Genomic DNA, 21,306 nt, shown 5'->3' on the forward strand with positions numbered 1-21,306 from the left:
CCACACCATCTGTCTTCTGTTTATGTATCAATCAGTCCAGGGAGTATACCCTTGCATTAAGGTCCATCAAGTACTCGCAGTTGAGAAGAAGGTCAAACAAAACTTAATATCCTTTACAAACATGGTTTTGTTCAGAAAGATAAACTCAGAGCATATGAAAACAGATAAAGAACATCAAAATTCCTTTGATTTTGAACCTCAAGTTGAGTTAAATACACGTAGCACTTATCCACAGATAGAATAAATACTACTAGCTTGGCACCATTCAAACTTTTTCTTGAAAATTGACATTAAAAAACTACATTTCTTGATTATCTGAGTGTGCCAGGAAAAAAAAAATGTATTATTCCAAAGGTTCCAAGTTGGATATGTTTTCCATAACCTTATAAAACAGTTGGTAATGCAAATAGCTTATAGTAAGATATAAACTATCTCTTTAAAAGATGATCTTTAATAAGAAAAAAGCACATTGAGAAAGGATTTTAACCCAAAGTTTAACTAAATAGCTGTCTAAAACTAAAGCTTTCTGTCTGTATCATGCCGAGGGAAAATAAAGTTTTATTTCTTGATTTACAGAAACTATAAAGAAAGATACTGAACACACTGTACTTCACAATGAAGGAATTACTTTGCAAACTTAAAAAAGCTTACTGGTTTACATATGCCACTGGAAATGTAATTAATGGAGATCCTTGGGTCTCTATTTTTTCACATGCAATTTCTCAAAGAACAATAGTGAATGTTAATCCACCCTACTCTCTCACTAATGTAGTAGTAATAGTTGCATTAGGAATATTTAGCCATACACTGAGGGACGTAGCTTGTCATCAGAGCGGGAGTCATCTGGATGGCACATATTTTCAGTTAAAAAGAGGCATAATTCAACTCTGGATCCCCCCAGGAAAAATTTCACAATTAGCGATAAAAATTCACTATCCATGCTAAAACCAGATGTACTGTCCTTGACCGTCACCCCAAACCCTAGGCAATTCATCAGCTGCTTAGTTACAACAGCTGGGGACGGTGACCCCATTACAGATGTCTTAAAAGACAGCACAGTACAGAGTAATTACCTTAGACGAGGAAAACATTAAAAAAAAACATTTGCAAACACAGGAACTAACAAAGTCATGGGTAGCAAACTTCAGAGTGTAATTTTGTCCCTCCATCTCCCTCATCCTCTGTATCGAGTCATATACTGTGGATTTTCTTCAAATAACTCAAGTATCTCCCCCTACTTCTCTGTTCTCCCTGCCAGCATCCTAATCCTGGTCTCTACTACCTTGTATCAGGATTGCTACAATAGCTGCCTAACTTGGTTTTATGTCTCCAGTTTCTCTCGATTCCAATCCATCCCATAAATCCCTGGGAAATGAATCTTGCCGAAGGAGTTCTGAGAGCTTCTGCAGTATCTCCGTGCCAGCAGGGCCCCGGGGATATTCATTCTGTCCATCACACCACCCAGCACGTTCAGTCAGTGCTTGGTGAACAGTTCACAACTGAGAGGTCACTCCCAGGAGACGGTCTCCGACAGCTTCCCGCTGCCTGCACGGTATTCACACCCCAGTTCCTGAATTCAGTATTTAACACTTCCAATGAGCTGGTTTATTCCTCCAAACTCCCTACATTCAGGTGTTTGCTCATAAAACTCTTTGGCCATCTCCTAAACTCTAAGTGCTAAGCATACGGAAGTAACAGATACAGTCAATTCTTATTACTCAGGGTAGTTCGCTGTATAAAGTCACTGCAAACAGTGAATTTGTAGATACCGAATCATTGCTCCTGGGGGAATATAAAGTTTTGTTCCTAAGAGCCTCTGGTGAGAATATTTTCATTAACTGATCAGTACACAATCTTGTTTTATGTGTGTTTCTGTTTAAAGACACCTTACCTAATACACATTGTTGACTCATTAACACTGAACCCACGGGCAATCCAATACACACATTTTCTCTGTAAGGCATATCACAGCCCTCTTGCATTTTGGCACTATGCTTGGGGGCCATTTTAAACAGGAAGATCACCAGCTCAAAGCACAAAAACGCAAAAAACGTGGCACTCAGTACTGTGAAGATGACACTTGTTCACAAAATGAGAGCGGAAACAAGAAGGCAGAGTGTGGTCCTGTTCAACCCCAGCTGGAAACACGTGCGCCAGGCAACTCACATTTTTCGTGGCTCCCACACGTGTCCGTGAATAACTGCGAAAGTGCTATAAGGATTAACTGGGGGGATTACAAGTACATTTTAGCAAGGATGTGAATACACAAATACAGAATCCGCAGATAATGAGGATTTTAATTGTCCTTTAGGAAACTGCAGTCTAGCGAGTGTGTTAAAGAGACCAAGATAATCTATTCTGGTAAATGCTATAATAGATGCGGGCATGGGCTTCCACGTGAACACAGAGGGGAGACGCTGTTAACTCACAAGCCACAGAAATTCTCCCAGGACTCAGCCTTTGCCCTGCCATCTCCATCTTTTGCTGCAACAATCCACACTTTAAGGTCTACCGTAAGACCTCTCCCCAAGTCCTCTGGCTTCTCCCTCCTCTGAGATTCTTTTGAGTTCTGCTGCCCTCGTTTCTAGCACTCATAACACACTGCTTTGCATTGTAGGCAGGTGCGTATGCTTCTTATCTCCCCAAGTACTGTGTAATCTCCTTGACAGCAGGAATCTGCCATTGCCCGCCATGCTTAGCGCAGCTCCCGCAGACAGTGAGTATTGGTTAAATGGACCTGAAACAAGACAGCCTTTGCCTACTCCTTTTTTGATGAATCAAAAATCTCTCCCAACACAAGTACATTCATTTTTAACCTCATACTTGGAAAGCGCATGTTCAAATTCAAAATCTAACCAGTAAATTTTTATTTGGAGTTGCCTCTAAGCTTAAAGTGCATTTTTCATAGATCTTCTTTACAACTTTATTGTTTTTTGAATATACAATGCTGGGCTTGTAGGTGGTATTCGTTACATCACTGCCCATTTTCAATGGGTCTATCTCCTTTTGTATAGTTCTTTAATTTGATTAGCATCTTGCTCTGAATTCACTTCCAGCAGTATGTTAACTCTTCCTGTTTTTATTGTCAATAGAATTTTACATTAATACTTTGATATTATAAAAACAAAACTGAACTATATGTTTCCAAAATCTTCAACTTTATCACAGAAATCAAACTGTGTGGCTGACAAAATAACAGCTCTTGAAAGATGACGACATCTTCATATTCTGGCTCTTAAAAACAAACAAACAAAAAAGACACAGCTGCTTGTTACGGCTCTCAGTGTCTTTTGTTCTATTAACTCTTGTCGGGATAGTTAACAAGTCTGGCTGGCTGGCCTGCCCACTGAGGCCACATACATGAACAAATGTGAACAGTTTGCACCCACATAGTCAGCACGGCAGAGGTTGCAGAGTTTCTTTCTGGCAATGACATCTATTTTGAAACCATAATTTTGCATCTTTTCTAAAAATTTCACAACATTTGCTGAAAATTATGCTGATAGATGCTATTGTCTGACAATGGCTCAACCTAAATGTGGTTAGCCTAAAGGAACATGATGTTCTTAAGCCACATTGTAAGATGCAACTGAAATCTACAGGTTTTAAAACCAAGCTGGCAATTCCACAAAAATGGAAACATAAATGGATGTCAGAATTAATGATCCCTGTGAAAAACTATGATTAGAAAAGAATTTTACATTTTCATAAAAATTCTCAGAGTTTTAACGTTGATATCTCTGTGTATTCTTTTAAAGAGGCTATGGGAGACCAAATTGGGAGAAAAGATGTGACTGTAGCAGCCTCTGGAAAGGCATGTCAAGTGTGTCCCAGAACTCCTTGGCTTTGGTAGAGTAGAAGGATAGTCTATCCTTTTATGGTTGTGTAAGCACTATGACAGAAAAGCTTTCAAAACTTATTCATTCATACATACAGTTATTCATTCATACGAAAAGTTATGCATTCATAGAATAATATTAAGAGGGCCCAACAATTTTTCAGGTCCAGCTCATATTCAAATATTCCCATTTCTTTGCAAAACTTTCTTTAGAGCTTTTTAAAAAACAAACAAAACCTAGATTCAAAAGGGATCATACACTGTATTTCTGATATATCTTTTTAGTCTCTTTTAATCTAGAACATTTTTATGGCATTGACTCTTTTAAGAGATCAGGACTGTTGTAGAAAGTCCCACAGTTTGAGTTTGGCTGACTGCTTCCTCAAGGTATCGTTTGACTTTCCCCTCTTTTCTCTGTACAGACCTTCCTTGATTTATCCATGGGGCTGTGTCCTAATAAACCCAGCACAAGTGGAAAACACATTTAACACACCTAACCTACCGAACATCACAGCTTAGCCCAGCCCACCTTAAACATGCTCAAAACACTTACATTGGCCTATAGCTGGGCAAAATCATCTAACACAAAGCCTATTTTATAATAAAGTGCTGAATATCTCTTGTAACGTATTGACTACTGTACTGAAAGGGAAAACCAGAATGGTTGATGGGTACAGAATGGTTGTGAGTGTTTGAGTTGTTTACCCTCCTGATCACATGGCTGACTGGGGGCTGCAGCTCACTGACACCGCCCAGCATCACGAGAGAGTATTGGACTGCATATCCTAGTAGAATTAAAACAGACCCAAATAAATGGAGATATATACCATATTAGTGGATTGGCGATCTCAATATTGTTAAGATTCCTATTCTTTCTAAATTGATCTACAGATTCTTAGCAACAATTATTAAAATTCCATAAAGCTTTAAAAAAGATTTAGACAAGATGACTCTAAAATTTATATATAAATGCAAAACATCTAAGATAGCCCAAAGCATCTTAAAAAGTTGGAGGACTTAACACTCTTATTACAAAGCTATAATAATCAAGATAGTGTGGGACTGACATGAGGATAGAAAAATAGATCAATGGAAAAAGGAGTTCTGAAATAGATCTGCTAATATACAGTCAATTGAATTTCAACCAAGGGACCAAGCTAATCAACTGAGAAATAGTGTTTTCAATAAATGATGCTAGATCAATTGAATATCACATGAAAAAATTAACTTGGACTCCCCTTTCCACACCACACTTAGAAACTAGTTTGAGGTATATCATATAGTACACTAGCCATGAAAGTAAAATTGATAACTTTAACTTCATCAAATTAAAACTTTCTGCTGAAAAGACAGCCTTAATACTGACTGGGAAAAATCATTCCACAGCACATAAATCGAACAATGGATTTGTATCCAGAATATGTGAAGAACTTCTTCAAATTGCCATAAAAGATAAACAATCCAAATTTAAAATGGACAAAAAACTTGAATAGACTACAAAATAACATATATACACATGAAATAAGCACATGGAAAGTTATTCAACATCATTAGTTATCAGGGGACTGCAAATGAAATCTACAATGACATACAATTTTGCTCTGTTAGAAGGGCTAAATTAAAAAAAAAAAAAAAAAAGAGCAACATTAAATGTTGGCACCAATGGGAATGTAAAATTGTACAACCACTTTTGTATACTATTTGGATGTTTCTAATAAAGTTAAACTTCTACCCTATGACTCAGAAATTCCAATCCCAAAACAGGGCAAAACTAATCTATAGTGATGGAAATCAGAAAGTGGTTGCTTGGGGTGGGAGTGGGGATTGACTGGAAAATAGCATGAGTGCACTTTCTTGGGTGAAGGACATGTTTTATATCTTCTTTTGGCTGGCGGTTATATGAGTGTATACACAATTGTTAAAACGCATCAAACTGAGCAATTAAGTGTTAAAATAACCTATAATTTTGAACAAAAAAATTCAGACAAAAACCAACACATATTATATGCTTCCATGTGTTTCCAAATAGAAATAAAACTATTTAGGGAGGCATTCTCCGATATAAAATGATGAAAACAGAGTAAGATGTGAATTACCATAAAAGGTAAGAGAGGGGCTCTCCCCAGACTGCAGGGAGGTGGGCACTGGGGGGCCGTGATAGGGCAGGCAGCCCGGGTGTTTGTAGGGTGATGATGGTATTCTGCTTCTTGGCTTGGGTGGCAGGTACATGAGTCCTCCCTTTTCAAGAATTTACTAATGTGTACATTTACATCATGCACTTTCCTTTATGTATATTATATTTCACAAATTAAAAGTTTTAAAAATGTGTTTTAACATTATTATAAACACACACACATACTCTCACACACAGGAAATAGTACTGAAAAGCCAACTTATTCAGCTATGGAACTAAGCACACATCACAACTGGATGGATGAGGTATATAATGTGGATAAATAAAATCCACATAATCCTCTAATTAAACATCCCCAGAGCTTGTTTTAAAATGAGAAAACTAAGATTCAGAAGATTCAATTATTCACATAATTAATTTTCATTTGGCATTACAGTATCTCAGTTAAATCCATATGCTTTTAAAAGTATACAGATGAAAAACAAATAACAAAAAAATGTAAAAGGAAGGAAGAATGTTCTTATTGATACAAACATATAAAACATATATTCTATTTTATATCTTGCATAAACCCTAAAATGTCACAAGGACTGGTTTTGTGGTAAATGAAATTTCTGGGCAGCCACAAAGAGATTAAATCTCTTCTGTATGCAAACAAGCATAGCTTTATTTCTTTTTTCCCCCTTTTTAAAAAGAACAAATAAACCCAATGTAAAAAAAATAAAAACTATGTAAATGCAACATAATTATGTTTAAACCACAGAAGACAGGAAATTTAGAGTTACAGATTCCATGGTAAGTTTTAATTCTATCCTTGTGTATATGTTTTATAAAAGAGTCTTTCATTACATGATCACATAACACTGGGCTATGTAACAATCAGTTCAGCAAATATTTGTTTTACAATGTGTGGAAGGAAAATATTTTACAGGATAAATTGTAGGAAATTAGTATACTATTTAGGTAAACTGTCATGTAAAACTTCTTAGAATCTTGGGCATTTACAGAATATTAACAGAAACATTTTTTTCTTGAGTATTTTCTAAAGAACATGAAATTTAACTCTTTTGTAGTCAGGCACTTGTATTTGAAAGCTGACCTTTAGGTTTAAGGTTATTCTGAAGTAATGAAAAACTTAGGACATTAGAATTTTAACATGTTTTGAATCATGTATGCCAGGAATTTTGTATTAAAGGCACAGTAGAGACTGAAATAAATCATGAGGCTCTACAAGTTCCTAAAAAGTCTGAAAAACAGCGCTTATTATCACTATTGGCATTTGCTAGGGTTCCTGACAACTCATATATCTGAAATTTAACTTTTTCAAAAGGAAAAGAAAAGCATTTATCCTGATTTTCCTGTATTAACTATATTTCAGGTTAACCAAATGGTTAGCAATCACCTCTAAGATAAACCTAGTAAAAGTATTAGATTATAAAGGTAAAGTAAAAATTCTCATGCCCTCCAAACGAAAAGATCAAATAACTCACAAAGAAACATGAATTTCAACTAACATCAGAATTTTCCCAAAAAAGGTATGAAGTAAGACAACAATGGAGCAGAATTTTTTTAATTCAAGAAAGAAAGTGGGAACCAAGAATTTTATATCTAGCAAAGCTGTCCTCTGAGTATTTATAGGAAAATAGCTTCACTAGATACAAACGTGTGTCTTCTGCACAGCAAAAGAAACAATCAACAAAATGAAAAGGCAATCTATGGCACAGGAGAAACTATATGCAAGCCATACATTTGATACAAAGTTAATATTCAAAATACATAAGGAATTCATACAACTCAATGGCAAAAGAAATAAATAAATAACTCAATTTAAAAATGGGCAAAGGAACTGAACAGACATTTCTCCAAAGAAGACATGCAAATGGCCAACAGGTATATGAAAAAATGCTCAACAGCACAAATCATCAGGGAAATCCAAATCAAAACTACAGTGAGATATTGCCTCACTCCTCATTGGAAAGGCTGTTATTGAAAAGACAAGAGATAAAAAATATTGGCAAGAAGTGGAGAAAAGGAAATCCTTGCACACTGTTGGAATGTAAATTGGTATAGTCATTATGGAAAACAGTATGGAGGTTCCTCAAAAAATTGAAAATATAACTATCATTTGATCTAGCAATCCCATTTTTATGGGTATATATCCAAAGGAAATGAATTCCGTAGCTAGAAAAGATATCTGTGCTCTTATGTTTATTATAGAATTATTTACAATAGCCAAGATATGAAAACAACCTAAGTGTCCATTGACAGATGAATAGATAAAGAAGTTGTGGTATATTTATACAATGAAATATTATTCAGCCTTAAAACAGAAAGAAATCCTGCCATTTGTAACATGGGTGAACTTGAAAGACATCATGCTAAATGAAATAAGCCAGACACAGAAAGTCAAATATTGCGTGAAATCACTTACATGTAGAGTCTAAAACAGTTGAACTTAGAGAAACAGTGATTCGAATGGTGAAGGGGCTGGCAGTGGAGGAGATGGGGAGATGCTGGTCAAAGGGTACGAAGTTTCAGTTATAAGATGGATAAGCTTTAGAGACCTAGTGCCCAGCATGGTAACTGTATTAATAATAATGTATTGTATACTTGAAATTTGCTAACAGAGCAGATTTTAAGTGTTCTTGCCATACACCAGAAAAAAAAGTATCTTTGTGAGATGAGGTTAATTAGCTTGGTGGCTGTAATCATCCCACAAAGTATACTTATATCAGAACACCATGTCATACACCTTAAATATACATAATGTTTAAATGTGTTAATTATACCTATATAAAGCTGAAAAAGAGAAAGGTACTTTAAACATCTAAAAACTTAGGGAATTCTGTACCCATGAGCCCTTTTTGAAGATTCTACTAGGGGATGAGCTCCAAAAATTAAACTATGACTGTAAAACTGCAGCAAAAACTGATAATAAGTATATGCGTATATATGTTTATTGGTCTAAGATTAAAACAGGGGCAGGGTCAAGGGTAGAATAATAATGTTCAAATGTTACATGTTATGACAAGGTAGAAACAATGCACTTTAAAGTGGAGAGGATAAGGAAGAGGGAAAGAGAAAAATGAAATAAGCCCATTGATTACTATAGAGATGATGGGTGGGAGTTTAAAGATACCAGCAAAAACTGAGAAACTAAATAGCAAATAACTACATAACAGAAAGGAGAAAGCAAGCATTAGAAAAATGTACAGGTACAAAGACACTGACTAGAATGAAACAAAAATGCAAACTTTTCTAAATAACAACAAAAAAAATTTAAAGAGCAAAGATTACAAATCTTACAGAGAAGAGTAAATATAAAAGAATATGAATAATTATAAAATATTATAACGTTAAGACCAAACATCAATGAGTGTGAATGGGTTTAGGTCACTTATTAAAAATATTTTTAGCTTGGCATACAAAGCAAGACCCATCTATATACTGTATGAAAGGGCACACCTAAAAGAAAGTGGTTCAACAAAGACTAAAAATAAAAGGTAGACCAAGATACTCCAGGAAAATGGAAAAAATATGAAAGCAGGGGTAAAGATCCTTATATCAAAGTAGAAATATCAAGCCAAAACTCATTAAACATGACAAAGAAGAGCTCTTGAAAAATTAAAATCCACAATTCACAATGATTAGAAACATTTATGCACCAAATAATATAGTGCCTGCCTTTGGGGCTTCCCTGGTGGCGCAGTGGTTGAGAATCTGCCTGCCAATGCAGGGGACACGGGTTCGAGCCCTGGTCTGGGAAGATCCCACAAGCCGCGGAGCAACTGGGCCCGTGAGCCACAACTACTGAGCCTGCGCGCCTGGAGCCTGTGCTCCGCAACAAGAGAGGCCACGACAGTGAGAGGCCCACGCACCGCGATGAAGAGTGGCCCCCGCTCGCCACAACTGGAGAAAGCCCTCGCACAGAAACGAAGACCCAACACAGCCAAAAATAAATAAGTTAATTAATTAATTTAAAAAAAAAAAATATATATATAGTGCCTGCCTTTAAGAAGCAAAAACTACATGAGTTGTAAGAAGACATAGGTAGAAGCACACTAATAATTTTAATACACCATTTTCAGTATGAGACAGATCAAATGCATGAAAAATAGTAAGTAGAGATAGAAGGCTTACACAACTTAATAAAATATATCTTAAGAATATACATCAGGACTTCCCTGGTGGCGCAGTGGTTAAGAATCCACCTGCTAGTACAGGGGATACGGGTTCAAGCCCTGGTCCAGGAAGATCCCACATGCCGCGGAGCAACTAAGCCCGTGTGCCACAACTACTGAGCCTGTGATCTAGAGCCCACGAGCCACAACTACTGAGCCCACGTGCCACAACTACTGAGCCCTGTGCTACAACTACTGAAGCCCTCACTCCTAGAGCCTGTGTCCCGCAACAAGAGAAGCCACTGCAATGAGAAGGCCACACACCACAATGAAGAGTAGCCCTCGCTCGCCACAACTAGAGAAAGCCCACGTGCAGCAACGAAGACCCAACACAGCCAAAAAAAAGAGAGAAATTTATTTAAAAAAATACATATATATATACATCAAACTCTACACTCTATTGAAAGAGGACACATCTTCACCCCAAGCACCTATAGATGCTTTGTAAAAATTCATCTTATATTGAGTCATAAAGAAAACACCAGTAAGTTCCATAAAAAGTGGAAACAAAACACTGACTAAACTGCAACATAGTAAGAAATATCTAACAAAAACAAAAAATAAAAAGGTTCCTCTTTGTGGAATTAAAAAAAAAATTCTATTAAACAACATCTGGCCTAAACGGAAAATATAAACTGAAATTAAAGTACTTCTTAAAAATAATGATAATGAAATCACTACGTATCAGAATGTACAAGGGACATTTAAAGAAGTGTCAAAGAAAAGCTCATAGGACAAAATATTTTTATTATTAAAAAAAGAGGGAATTCCCGGGCAGTCCAGTGGTTAGGACTCTATGCTTCCACTGCAGGAGGCCCGGGTTCGATCCTTGGTTGGGGAATTAGGATCCCACAAGCTGCATGTCATAGCCAAAAAAAGAAAGAAAAAAAAAGAATAAAAATAAATATCTTCTCAGTTCAAAAAAATTAGAAAAATAGTTACAAAATAAACCCAGAAAAGGCAACATGGAATAAATATAAAAGAAATTTATGAGGTAGAGAATAAAAGAACAGTATATCTAATTAATAAAATTTTCTCAGAAAAAAATCAAAATAGAGAAACTAGACTAGATAACTTGATCATGGAAAAAACAGGAGAAAGCTCACATACACAAATATAAAATGACACGTGGAAAACAACCATTGAAACGAGACAAAATTTAAAAATCATAAGACATTTTTTTGCAGATCATTATTTAAATACATTTGATGATCTAAATGAAATTGATCATTTTATAAAGAAATGCACATTGCCAAAATTGACCCCATTAGAGTAGAATGCATAAATAGATTAGATTTCATAGAAGAACTAGAGAAAACCAGTAAAGAACTAACAGAACACACACACACAGAGTAGGCCCAGATGACTGCACAGTATAATTCTATCAAAACTTTAAAGCCTAGATGGTCCCATTGCTCAATAAATTGTTCCAGAGTATTGAAATGAAAGAAAACTTCCTAATTCCTTTCGTGAAGCAGGTATAACATTGATACCTAAATTTGATAAAGATAGTTGTTAAAAAAAAAAAAAAAAAGAAAGGAAGGAAAAGAAAACTACAGACCAATATAATTCAAGGATATCATTACAAAAATACTAAATAAGATTAGCAAACAGAATCCTACACCACATTAAGAAAATAGTACATCATGACCAAGTGAAACTTGTTCCCAGAATGCAAGGTTGGTCCAGTGTTTGGAAACCCATTAATATTATTCAACATATTGATAGATATAAGGGAAAAATCATAATGGAGTATACAGAGCATAATCTCCATAAATGCTTAAAGAGGGATTTGACAAAATTCAATACCTATTTCTGATTTTGAAAACACTCTTTAAAAATAGAAATTGAGAGATTTTTAAAAATATGATAAAATATATATACTTTAGTCCTCAAGACATTATTTTACATAATAGAACACCACTAGAGCCATTTCTACTAAAATCAGGAACAAAGCAAAGAAGCTATCTCCATTACTATTCAACACTGCGGTAGGGAATTAGCTAATGAAATTAGACCAGAGAAATCAATCTAAAGAATAAGAATTTATAAAGAAGAAATAAAACTTTCTTGGGAATATCCTGGAGCAGAGTTCAGCAATTTTTTTTTTGTAAAGGGCCAGGTAGTAAGTATGTCTTTGTGGGTTATTTGGTCTCTGTAGCAACTATCAACTCTGCCATTGTGACATAAAAGCCACCAAAGACAATATATAAATGAATGAGTGTGAGTATGTTCCAATAAAACTTTATATACAAAAACAGAATTTGGCCCATGTGCTGTAGTATGTCAACAATTGCGCTAGAGAATCAACAATAAAGTGAACTCAAACCATAAGAGAATTCCATTAGGTAGCAGCATAGAGAATTAATACACAAAATTCAATAGTGTTCATAGAGACAATCAACTGAAGCACATAATGGCAGTAAAAAACCATTTATACCACCAACGAGGAAGATTAAATACTTAGGAATGAACTGAACAAAAATGCACGAAATCCACATACAACAATCTTCAAATTAAAAAAACTAGACTTCAACAAATGAAAAGTTTCTATAATTTCACTATGGTTATGTAGGACGTTAAGGGAAGCTGGGTGAAGGGTATATGGGAACTCTCTGTACCGTGCACTCTATACTTTTGCAACTTTTCTGTAAGTCTTACGCTATTTCAAAATAAAAGTTAAGTTGGTGGGAATGTAAATTGGTGCAGCCACTGTGGAGAACAGGATGGAGGTTCCTTAAAAAACTAAAAATAGAGCTAGCATATAATCCAGCAATCCCAGTCCTGGGTATACACCCAGAGAAAACTCTAATTCGAAAAGATACATGCACCCCTATGTTCAAAGTAGCACTATTTACAATAGCCAGGACATGGAAGCAACCTAAATATCCATCAATGGATGAATAGATAAAGAAGATGTGGTACATGTATACGATGGAATGCTACTCAGCCATAAAAAAGAATGAAATAATGCCATTTGCGGCAACATGGATGGACCCAGACATAGTCATACTGAGTGAAGTTAAGTCAGACAGAGAAAGACAAATACCATATGATATTGCTTATATGTGGAATCTTAAAAAAATGATACAAATGAACTTATATTTACAAAGCAGAAACAGTCTCACAGACATTGAAAACAAACTTATGGTTACCAAAGGGGAAAGAAGGGGAGGGATAAACTAGGAGTTTGGGATTAACATATACACACTACTATATATAAAATAGATCATCAGCAAGGGCCTACTGTATAGCACAGGGAACTATACTCGATATTTTGTAATAACCTATATGGGAAAAGAATCTGAAAAAGAATACACATATATGAATCACTTTGCTGTACACCCAAAACTAACACAACATTGTAAATCAACTATACTTCAATTAAAAAATAAAAATTAAAAAAAATTTTAAAAGAAAGTAAAGATCCTGAGGTGTGGAAAAGAAATTTTAGATATTGAAGTTTTCAGCATCAATACATTTTAGTTGTTTGAAATTTTATAGTATTTTATGAGAAAGTTACACTCCTCAAAACACAAGCGTTAACTGTTTTTTTGCAATGTTGATGTGATTTTTATATACTTGAAGGCCAAATTACCTCCAGATGAATTCTGTACGTATCAAATAGACATTAAAAAGTCAACAAGAAAAGAAAATTCAGCATGAATAAATCTACTTTTTCATGAACCTACTATGTTGGGATACCATGTTAGTTCCTCAGGAAGGGTGTAATTAATAGGAAACTGTTTATACTGAGTCTTTAAAAGCAGTAGTCTGATGTACTGAGAAAAGTCAGTCGAGTTTTATGAAATCATTGTTGTCTTAAAAATCATTTTTGACTCAGGAGCCAAACTGTTATTATTACGACGTTTCTTATTCTTACTGAGAAATAGATACGGGAAGAAAACTGTGCATACTAGCGCACAGAGTTAATAAAACTCTGCTCTGAGTACGTACGTTCATCCTCACGTGCAACCTAAGTTTTAGCCATAGCCACAGACATATCATGAAAACATAAAACTGCTCATCGTTAAAACAAGTTCCTAACCTATGAATTATTTAAGACTTACACAAGGCAAAGTTATTTCTCATTTCCTTACCATTTAACTTAAAGCTTGAAGACTCAATAAATCCTGCAGATCTAGCAATAATAGCCATGTCTGATATATGATGCCAAATGTAATGCCGTTTGGATTCTTACCAACCTCAAAACACTGTTTTCTAAAACTGACTTTGTGTGTTTCTAAAACCATCTGTGGGAAAACCATATTCACAAGTACAAAAGGATTCATCAACCTCTGTGTTACACAAGAAAGAACAGTTTAGTCTTTATCTTATGAGGCTTTGTCATAGAGTTTGACACTTTTGATCACTTTCTCTCCTTAAACACTCTCTTCCCTTTGTTTCTTCAGTAACTCACTCTTCTGGCTTCCCTCACAACTCTGGCTGTTCCGTCTGCATTTCTTTATAGGCACCTCTTCTCTGGTCCATTCATTCTCCTTAAAAGATTGGATGCAGCAGGATTCTGTTTTTGTCCTTCTCTTTTCCCTTTCTTTCTCTCGCTCACAATCTCACATATATTCATCACTTAAGTTACCAAATACTCAGAATGCTATATGCCCAGCCCACATTCTATCCTAAGCTTTAGACGTGAATGAATATCCAAATGACTAGTTGCCATCACTACGGAGATGTCCCAGAAGAACCTCAATGTGGACCCAACGTAACTGAACTCATCATTCATTTAGTGTGCAATAAATGTTTGCTGAGCGCCTACCCTGAGCCTGGGACTGGGTTAGGCAATGAATACATCAAGATGAACAAATTGGCTTTGTTTCTCCCCTAGTGAAGTTCATTCTGCCTTCACCAGTCTTCCAGCTACATTCCCTATAACAGCAAGTGGTACAATTATCCATCTAGTTACCCAAGTCAGAAAGCTAAATATCACTCATGACTCCCCCCTCTTCTTTACAACTCGTGTTCATCCACTCACCTGGTCTTATCCATTCTCTCCCTTTACTTCTCTTTACTCTGTCATTTTTTTTTTTTGTTCTTTAGGATATCATATTCCACAGGCTTAGTTTAAACCACCTTCACCTCTGGCCGGCAGTGATCTCCTAAACAAGCTTCTCTGTTTCCGGTTATGCTTAAAACCCTTTAAAAACCTTCAATTGACTTTAAAGCAGAATTCAAACTTAGCATGATGCACAAAGGCCTGTATTATAATCGCCTATTGACATGCTTATGCCACACCCTCAAAGCTCCTTGACTGCAGCTGAGAGGACCCCATTTAGGGTCTTCTTGTTCTCGATTTATAGCAAGTTAAATAACATGATTAATTTGATATAAGAGAAACACAGGGGACTTCCCTAGTGGCGCAGTGGTTAAGAATCCGCCTGCCAATGCAGGGGACATGGGTTCGAGCCCTGGTCTGGGAAGATCCCACATGCCACGGAGCAACTAGGCCCGTGTGCCACAACTACTGAGCCTGCGCTCTAGAGCTCATGAGCCACAACTACTGAGCCCGTGAGCCACAACTACTGAGCCCATGTGCCACAACTACTGAAGCCCGTGTGCCTAGAGCCTGTGTCCCGCAACAAGAGAAGCCACCGCAATGAGAAGCCCATGCACCGCAATGAAGAATAGCCCCTGCTCGCCGCAACTAGAGAAAGCCCGTGCGCAGCAACAAAGACCCAACACAGCCAAAAATTAATTAATTAATTATTTTTAAAAAGAGAGAAACACAGAATGAAGGGACTCATCTATAGATGAGTACAGATACTGGACCCCCTGACTTTTTTTTGTATTTATGTATTATTGGTTTAAATTGTTATTCATTAAAGCTATTGCTATGTGAATGATACTAGCCAACATTTACCTAGCACTATCATGTATCAAGCATTTTACGTATATTAATTCACTCAATCATTACAACAATCCAGTGAGATTGGTACCATGACTGTCCCCATTTTATGTATTTGGTAGCCAAGGCACCAAGTAGTTTAATGATTTGCTGAAGGAAACATAGTTGGTAAGTGGTGAGACTGGAATTCCAGGCAATGGTTCCAGAATCTATACTCTTAACCATTATACACTACTGTTCAGAATAAAATGATATTGTGCAAGGTACTAAACAAGAACTCTAATTTTTTTAAAGATGATACATATTCATCATACAAATTGTATAGAAAATATAAAAAAGAAAGTAGAAAATATCCCAACTCCTACCATCCAGAAATAATAATTGTTAACAGCTAATATAAATTATTCCCGATATCTCTTTATGCCTACAGCTAGATAAAAGGATGTATGGATGTAAGAGAGATCGATAAATGGGACTTCCCTGGTGGTCCAGTGGGTCAGACTCCACGCTCCCAATGCAGGGGGCCCAGGTTCGATCCCTGGTCAGGGAACTAGATCCCTCATGCGTGCCGCAACTAAGAAGCCCATGTGCTGCAACTAAAAATCTCACATGCTGCAACAGAGATCCCGTGTGCCACAACTAAGACCCAGCGCAGCCAAAATAAATGGATAAATATTTTTTAAAAAAGAGATAGATAGAGATAGATTAAGTGGATGGATGGATGGATGGATAGATAGATAAAATTATGTTTTAAATACTACCTATTGATTTGTTTATTGCAAGATAAAGTTTGCACACCTACTCATCCACCCTTCTCTGTCAGTTGTATTATTACATTATCGTTATCAATATCTACAAAACACAGATGATTCCCCTGACGATAATTGCCCCACTGCTTTGACTGAGTACTGGCTATTTTAATCAGCACCCTCCAGCTCACCCGAGGGAACAGCGTGGCTCTGTAATTCATGGTTTGGTCATCCTGTGCTATTTATATGTGAGCACATTTCACTCTTCGGTCACTTGTGCACACCAGTTCCAAGAGATGACGCCGTTCCATACTCCCCAGTGTCCCCCTAACTCTCCCAATAAAAGCTTTCAGCTTTCAGGGCCACTTACATCATGCTCTCGGGCTCCACTGCGCAAGCACCGACCGCTTTTGTGACATTGACAAGTAGAGCGCGGTTTGTTCCCACGAGGAGGTCCACGAGTGGCTGGAGGCCACCGCGTTTGCGGACGGTGACTCTGCCCTCAGGCTCTTGGCAACACTCTCCCAACGCACCAACTGCGTTCACAAGCACTTCTTCCGGCTGGTCAGTTAAAAGTCCCACCAAGGCTTCAATGGCTTTGTATTCCCGAAATCTAAGTTCACCACAAGCAAAAGAGGGTGGGAAGGGAGGGAAAGAGGCGAACAGTATTATTTTTGGTATGAAGTTAGCTGATAATAATGTTAGTGATAATACTGATAGCTAAAATTTACTAAATGCCGACCGTATGCTCATTCCATCTTTACAGCCACCCTGTGATACGGATGCTGTTACAACCCCGTTGTCAAAAGACTAATCTGAAGCTTGGTAAACAGTGACGTCAACATCCACACCCGACCTTCTGTGCCCTTAAGTGCTACGCTGTACAGCCCCGAAGACACTACAACTGCTTCCAAATCTGAGCGTCGACAATCTCACTGTGCTAAGGGTTTTCCCTCAGGTTACAGGAATGATTTCACACGAACAAAGCAAAATAAACCTTTTTGTGTGTTAAACAGAACGTGTGAATTTCTTGTTAAAGAAAGTCATCACCCTGAAACGGGAAAGAGTTGCCCCAGAACACCCATCATAGAGTGTGTAAACTCTAAAAATATAAAAAAAGATAAATTCAAAGATTAAAATCAATCAAATGGTCATAAAGTTTACAAATACTTTAAAATTCAATGAAATCGTATTTGAAAATGACTACACTTGAAGAGTAACCTGGTTAGTTGGCATTTAGCTGACTCATTTATCTTTAGAAAAAGAAAAAGAATAAAACCACTTGCATTTCTAAAGATTCTGTGGGAAACTCATTCCCTCACCTTGACAGGTCTCTGCAGGAAATATCAGGGATACTTCTCACTTACAAGGCTGCCCACATGCAAAACAGTCCATTGGCACAGGGAGCTTCTGTCAGCACCCCCTTTCTCCAAATGAGGCACAAAAACCACTGTCGGATGGTGGGGTGGGAAGAATCCCTTAATTCTGCCAACTTAGCCCAGAATGTACAGCTTTGGAAACTACAGGAGTGGCACTAGAATCAACTCTTTATTAAAATAGCATTAAAATAGAAGAATGTGTTTTGATGGCCATATTTTAATACGGAACACTGAATGCCTTCTCTTACTTGGTCACATTCTCTTTGCTGATGGAACATTTCCATACTGCCCCTGTGACAGCGGCCAACCGTTCTTTGTTGTCAGTGTTACTGAGGAGAGAAGCCAGGGGTCTGAGTCCTCCACGCAGCCTAACCAGGTCGCGGGTTTCCTCATCTTCTGCACACTACACAGAAGCCAAATCAGACGCTGTCAGTGATCAAGGCATATTAAGCTTTCAGTGACTGCTAAAGAGGCTGCCATTCTAGTAGCTATGAAACTTCTTTTCAGAGAGTATCATTTTCTCAAGGAGCCTTCAAGTAAAATATCATTCTTGTCTATACTGGCAGCTATCTGACAGTGTCGCTCTTCCTTTACGTGGTTTTGGCAATGTCTAGAGGTTTCTACATACTTGGCAATCCTCCCAAGCCAGTTCTGGGGTAGCCTGGGCTTCTGCCAAGACAGACGCAGAGGCTGGTAAGGAACCTAGAATACCACATGCATGGATGGAGGGTTTCTGCAGTGATGTAACCCGGAGCCTTGGGAAAACATAGCAGAGAAGATAGATGAGTGATGGGGATTCAGCCAGATCTTTAATGACCCCCAAAGTCTAAGAAGTGCGGAATTTCCCCAACAGAGTTTCTATGCCCAGAGCAGTGGGTTATATCAACAGCAACTGATATGTTATTCAAACACGTTTATCCACATGCGTGTGTCAACCTTTGAAATAAAGACAGGCTGCACAGATGTTCCCAACAGATGATCCTTCCCAGTTTACAGAGCCAAAAGATGACAAGTTTAGCATAGGTTTGATATTATTCTAAGTGTACAGTTGTTCTCTAAGGCCATGAACTGCATACCATGCATCACCCATGAGGCCCCTACAAGAAATTCTCATCACAATGCATCACACAGCACCTGCCATGTTTACCTTCTATTAGTGACTTTCAGTTCTGGCTCAACTGCAACTTTAAAGAATGAATCACTATTTCTAACTGACCCTTAAAATATACTCATATGAGGCATATATATAAGTCAAAGGGAACTCTTTTACAGTGTTGGTGGGAATGTAAATTGGTGCAGCCACTGTGGAGAATGGTACGGAGGTTTCTCAATAAACTAAAAAGAGAACTACCATGTGACCCAGCATTTCCACTCCTGGGCATATATCCAAAAAAAAATAAAAATACTAATTCAAAAAGATACATGCACCCCAATGTTCACTGCAGCACTATTTATAATTGCCAAGAAATGGAAACAACCTAAGTGTCCATCAATAGATGAATAGATACAGAAGAAGTGGCACATGTATATATAATACATAATGGAATACTACTCAGCCATAAGAAAGAACACAATTCTGCCAGCTGCAGCACATGGATGGACTTGGAGGGCATTGTATTGAGTGAAGTAAGTCAGAGAAAGATAAATACTGTATGCTATTGCTTACATGTGGAATCTGAAAACTACAGCAAACTAGTGAATATAACATAAAAGAAGCAGACTCACAGATACAGAGAACAAACTCGTGGTTACAGTGGGGAGAGAGGGGAGGGGCACCATGGGGTGGGGGAGTGGGAGGGACAGACTACTGGGTGTGAGACAGGCTCGGGGATGTATGTACAACACGGGGAAGACAGCCAATATTTTGTAATAACTGTAAGTGGAAAAGTAACCGTTAAAATTATATAAAAATTAAAAATAAAAAAGACTATTACGTATCCCTGTTATGAGTGAGCTGTGTCCCTCAGAACTCAGACGCTGAGGTCCTCACCCCTGTGCGTGAGAATGTGACAGAGGTAATTACGGTTAAATGAGATCACTGCGGTGGGCTCGAATCCAGAACGCCTGGTGTCCTTCTAAGAAGAGGGTATTAGGGCACAGAGGAAGGACCATGTGAAGACAGAGGGAGGATGACAGGGGAACATGAAGACATCCATCTACAAGCCAAGGAGAGATTCCTCAGAAGGAACCAACCCTGCTGACACCTGATCTCAGACTTCCAGCTCCCAGAACTGTGAAGAAACAGATTGCTGTCGTTCAGGACACCCAGTGTTACGGCCGCCCCAGAGAACTCACGCGACCCTCTGCTGACTGACCCGAAGCCCTCTCTGACTCCATCCTTCTGGCACATTCTCTCACTTTGCACATTTTGAGATGCATTCTTCTAGGAGGTCTACTCTAATTAGGCAGAAGCTGGTGCTGCCCGTAGCCAGCCAAGTATGAATTTGTCACAGCCATCTTTTCTTCCCCTTTACCGTTCTAATCTATTTTTTTTGTATACTGTGAAACTTGTAACCCACAGAAAGTTAATGAAGATGAAAAGAAGCAAATTAATAAAAAGATAAAACAGGAATACGCACACAAGACACACACACTCATGCATCTATCTTGTCTTGGTGGGAGGTATATTTCCCGAGACCGCTGTGTTTGAACAGGGTATATGAAAGGCGATATAGAGGTACCATGTACATATCTGGCTATTTTACACCAAAGTACATCATTTTAGCAGACAGAGACATGGTAAGTGTCTTACAGAAATGTAAGTAATCAGACAGGCTGATGCAGGAGCAGATTTCTCTCTGACATTTAAAGGCATCTGCCATTACCACAGGACAGTGGTTCTCAGACCTATGGGTGCACGAAAATCCCTAGGGGTTCTTGTTAAAAATGCAGATTCCCGAGTCCCATCCCCAGAGAATGGGACCTCGTGAAACAGCACCTTGGACGGCACGCAGAAGAGCCCCCGTACCTGGCAGATGGCCATGGCGCAATGCTCCTGCAGCTGTTTGTTTTCACTACTTAGGTTCTTTACCAGATTTTCAATTATCCTTTCAGCTTTGATTGCGGCTCGGTAGTTTTCCTAGGAAAGTAAACTTTAGTAGTTATATATTGCATAAATATGCATAAATATAAGTGTCGATTCACATTTATTAATAACTACAC

General features: G+C 37.6%; 1 protein-coding gene across 5 annotated transcripts in view; it reads right to left on the minus strand.

The window, feature by feature from the left end:
* ODAD2 (outer dynein arm docking complex subunit 2) overlaps nt 1–21,306 on the minus strand; it is a 243,746-nt gene that overhangs the window by 98,316 nt on the left and 124,124 nt on the right. For all 5 annotated transcript variants that reach the window (XM_057544609.1, XM_057544607.1, XM_057544606.1 and 2 more), the window contains 3 exons: nt 21,113–21,223; nt 18,393–18,547; nt 17,136–17,378 (listed from right to left, as the gene is read on the minus strand). In XM_057544609.1, the coding sequence (XP_057400592.1) occupies nt 17,136–17,378; nt 18,393–18,547; nt 21,113–21,223 (509 nt within the window). The remainder of the gene's footprint in view (nt 1–17,135; nt 17,379–18,392; nt 18,548–21,112; nt 21,224–21,306) is intronic.

This window comes from Balaenoptera acutorostrata, chromosome 3 (genome assembly GCF_949987535.1).
Source record: "Balaenoptera acutorostrata chromosome 3, mBalAcu1.1, whole genome shotgun sequence".
In the NCBI taxonomy this organism is placed as follows: Eukaryota; Metazoa; Chordata; class Mammalia; order Artiodactyla; family Balaenopteridae; genus Balaenoptera; species Balaenoptera acutorostrata.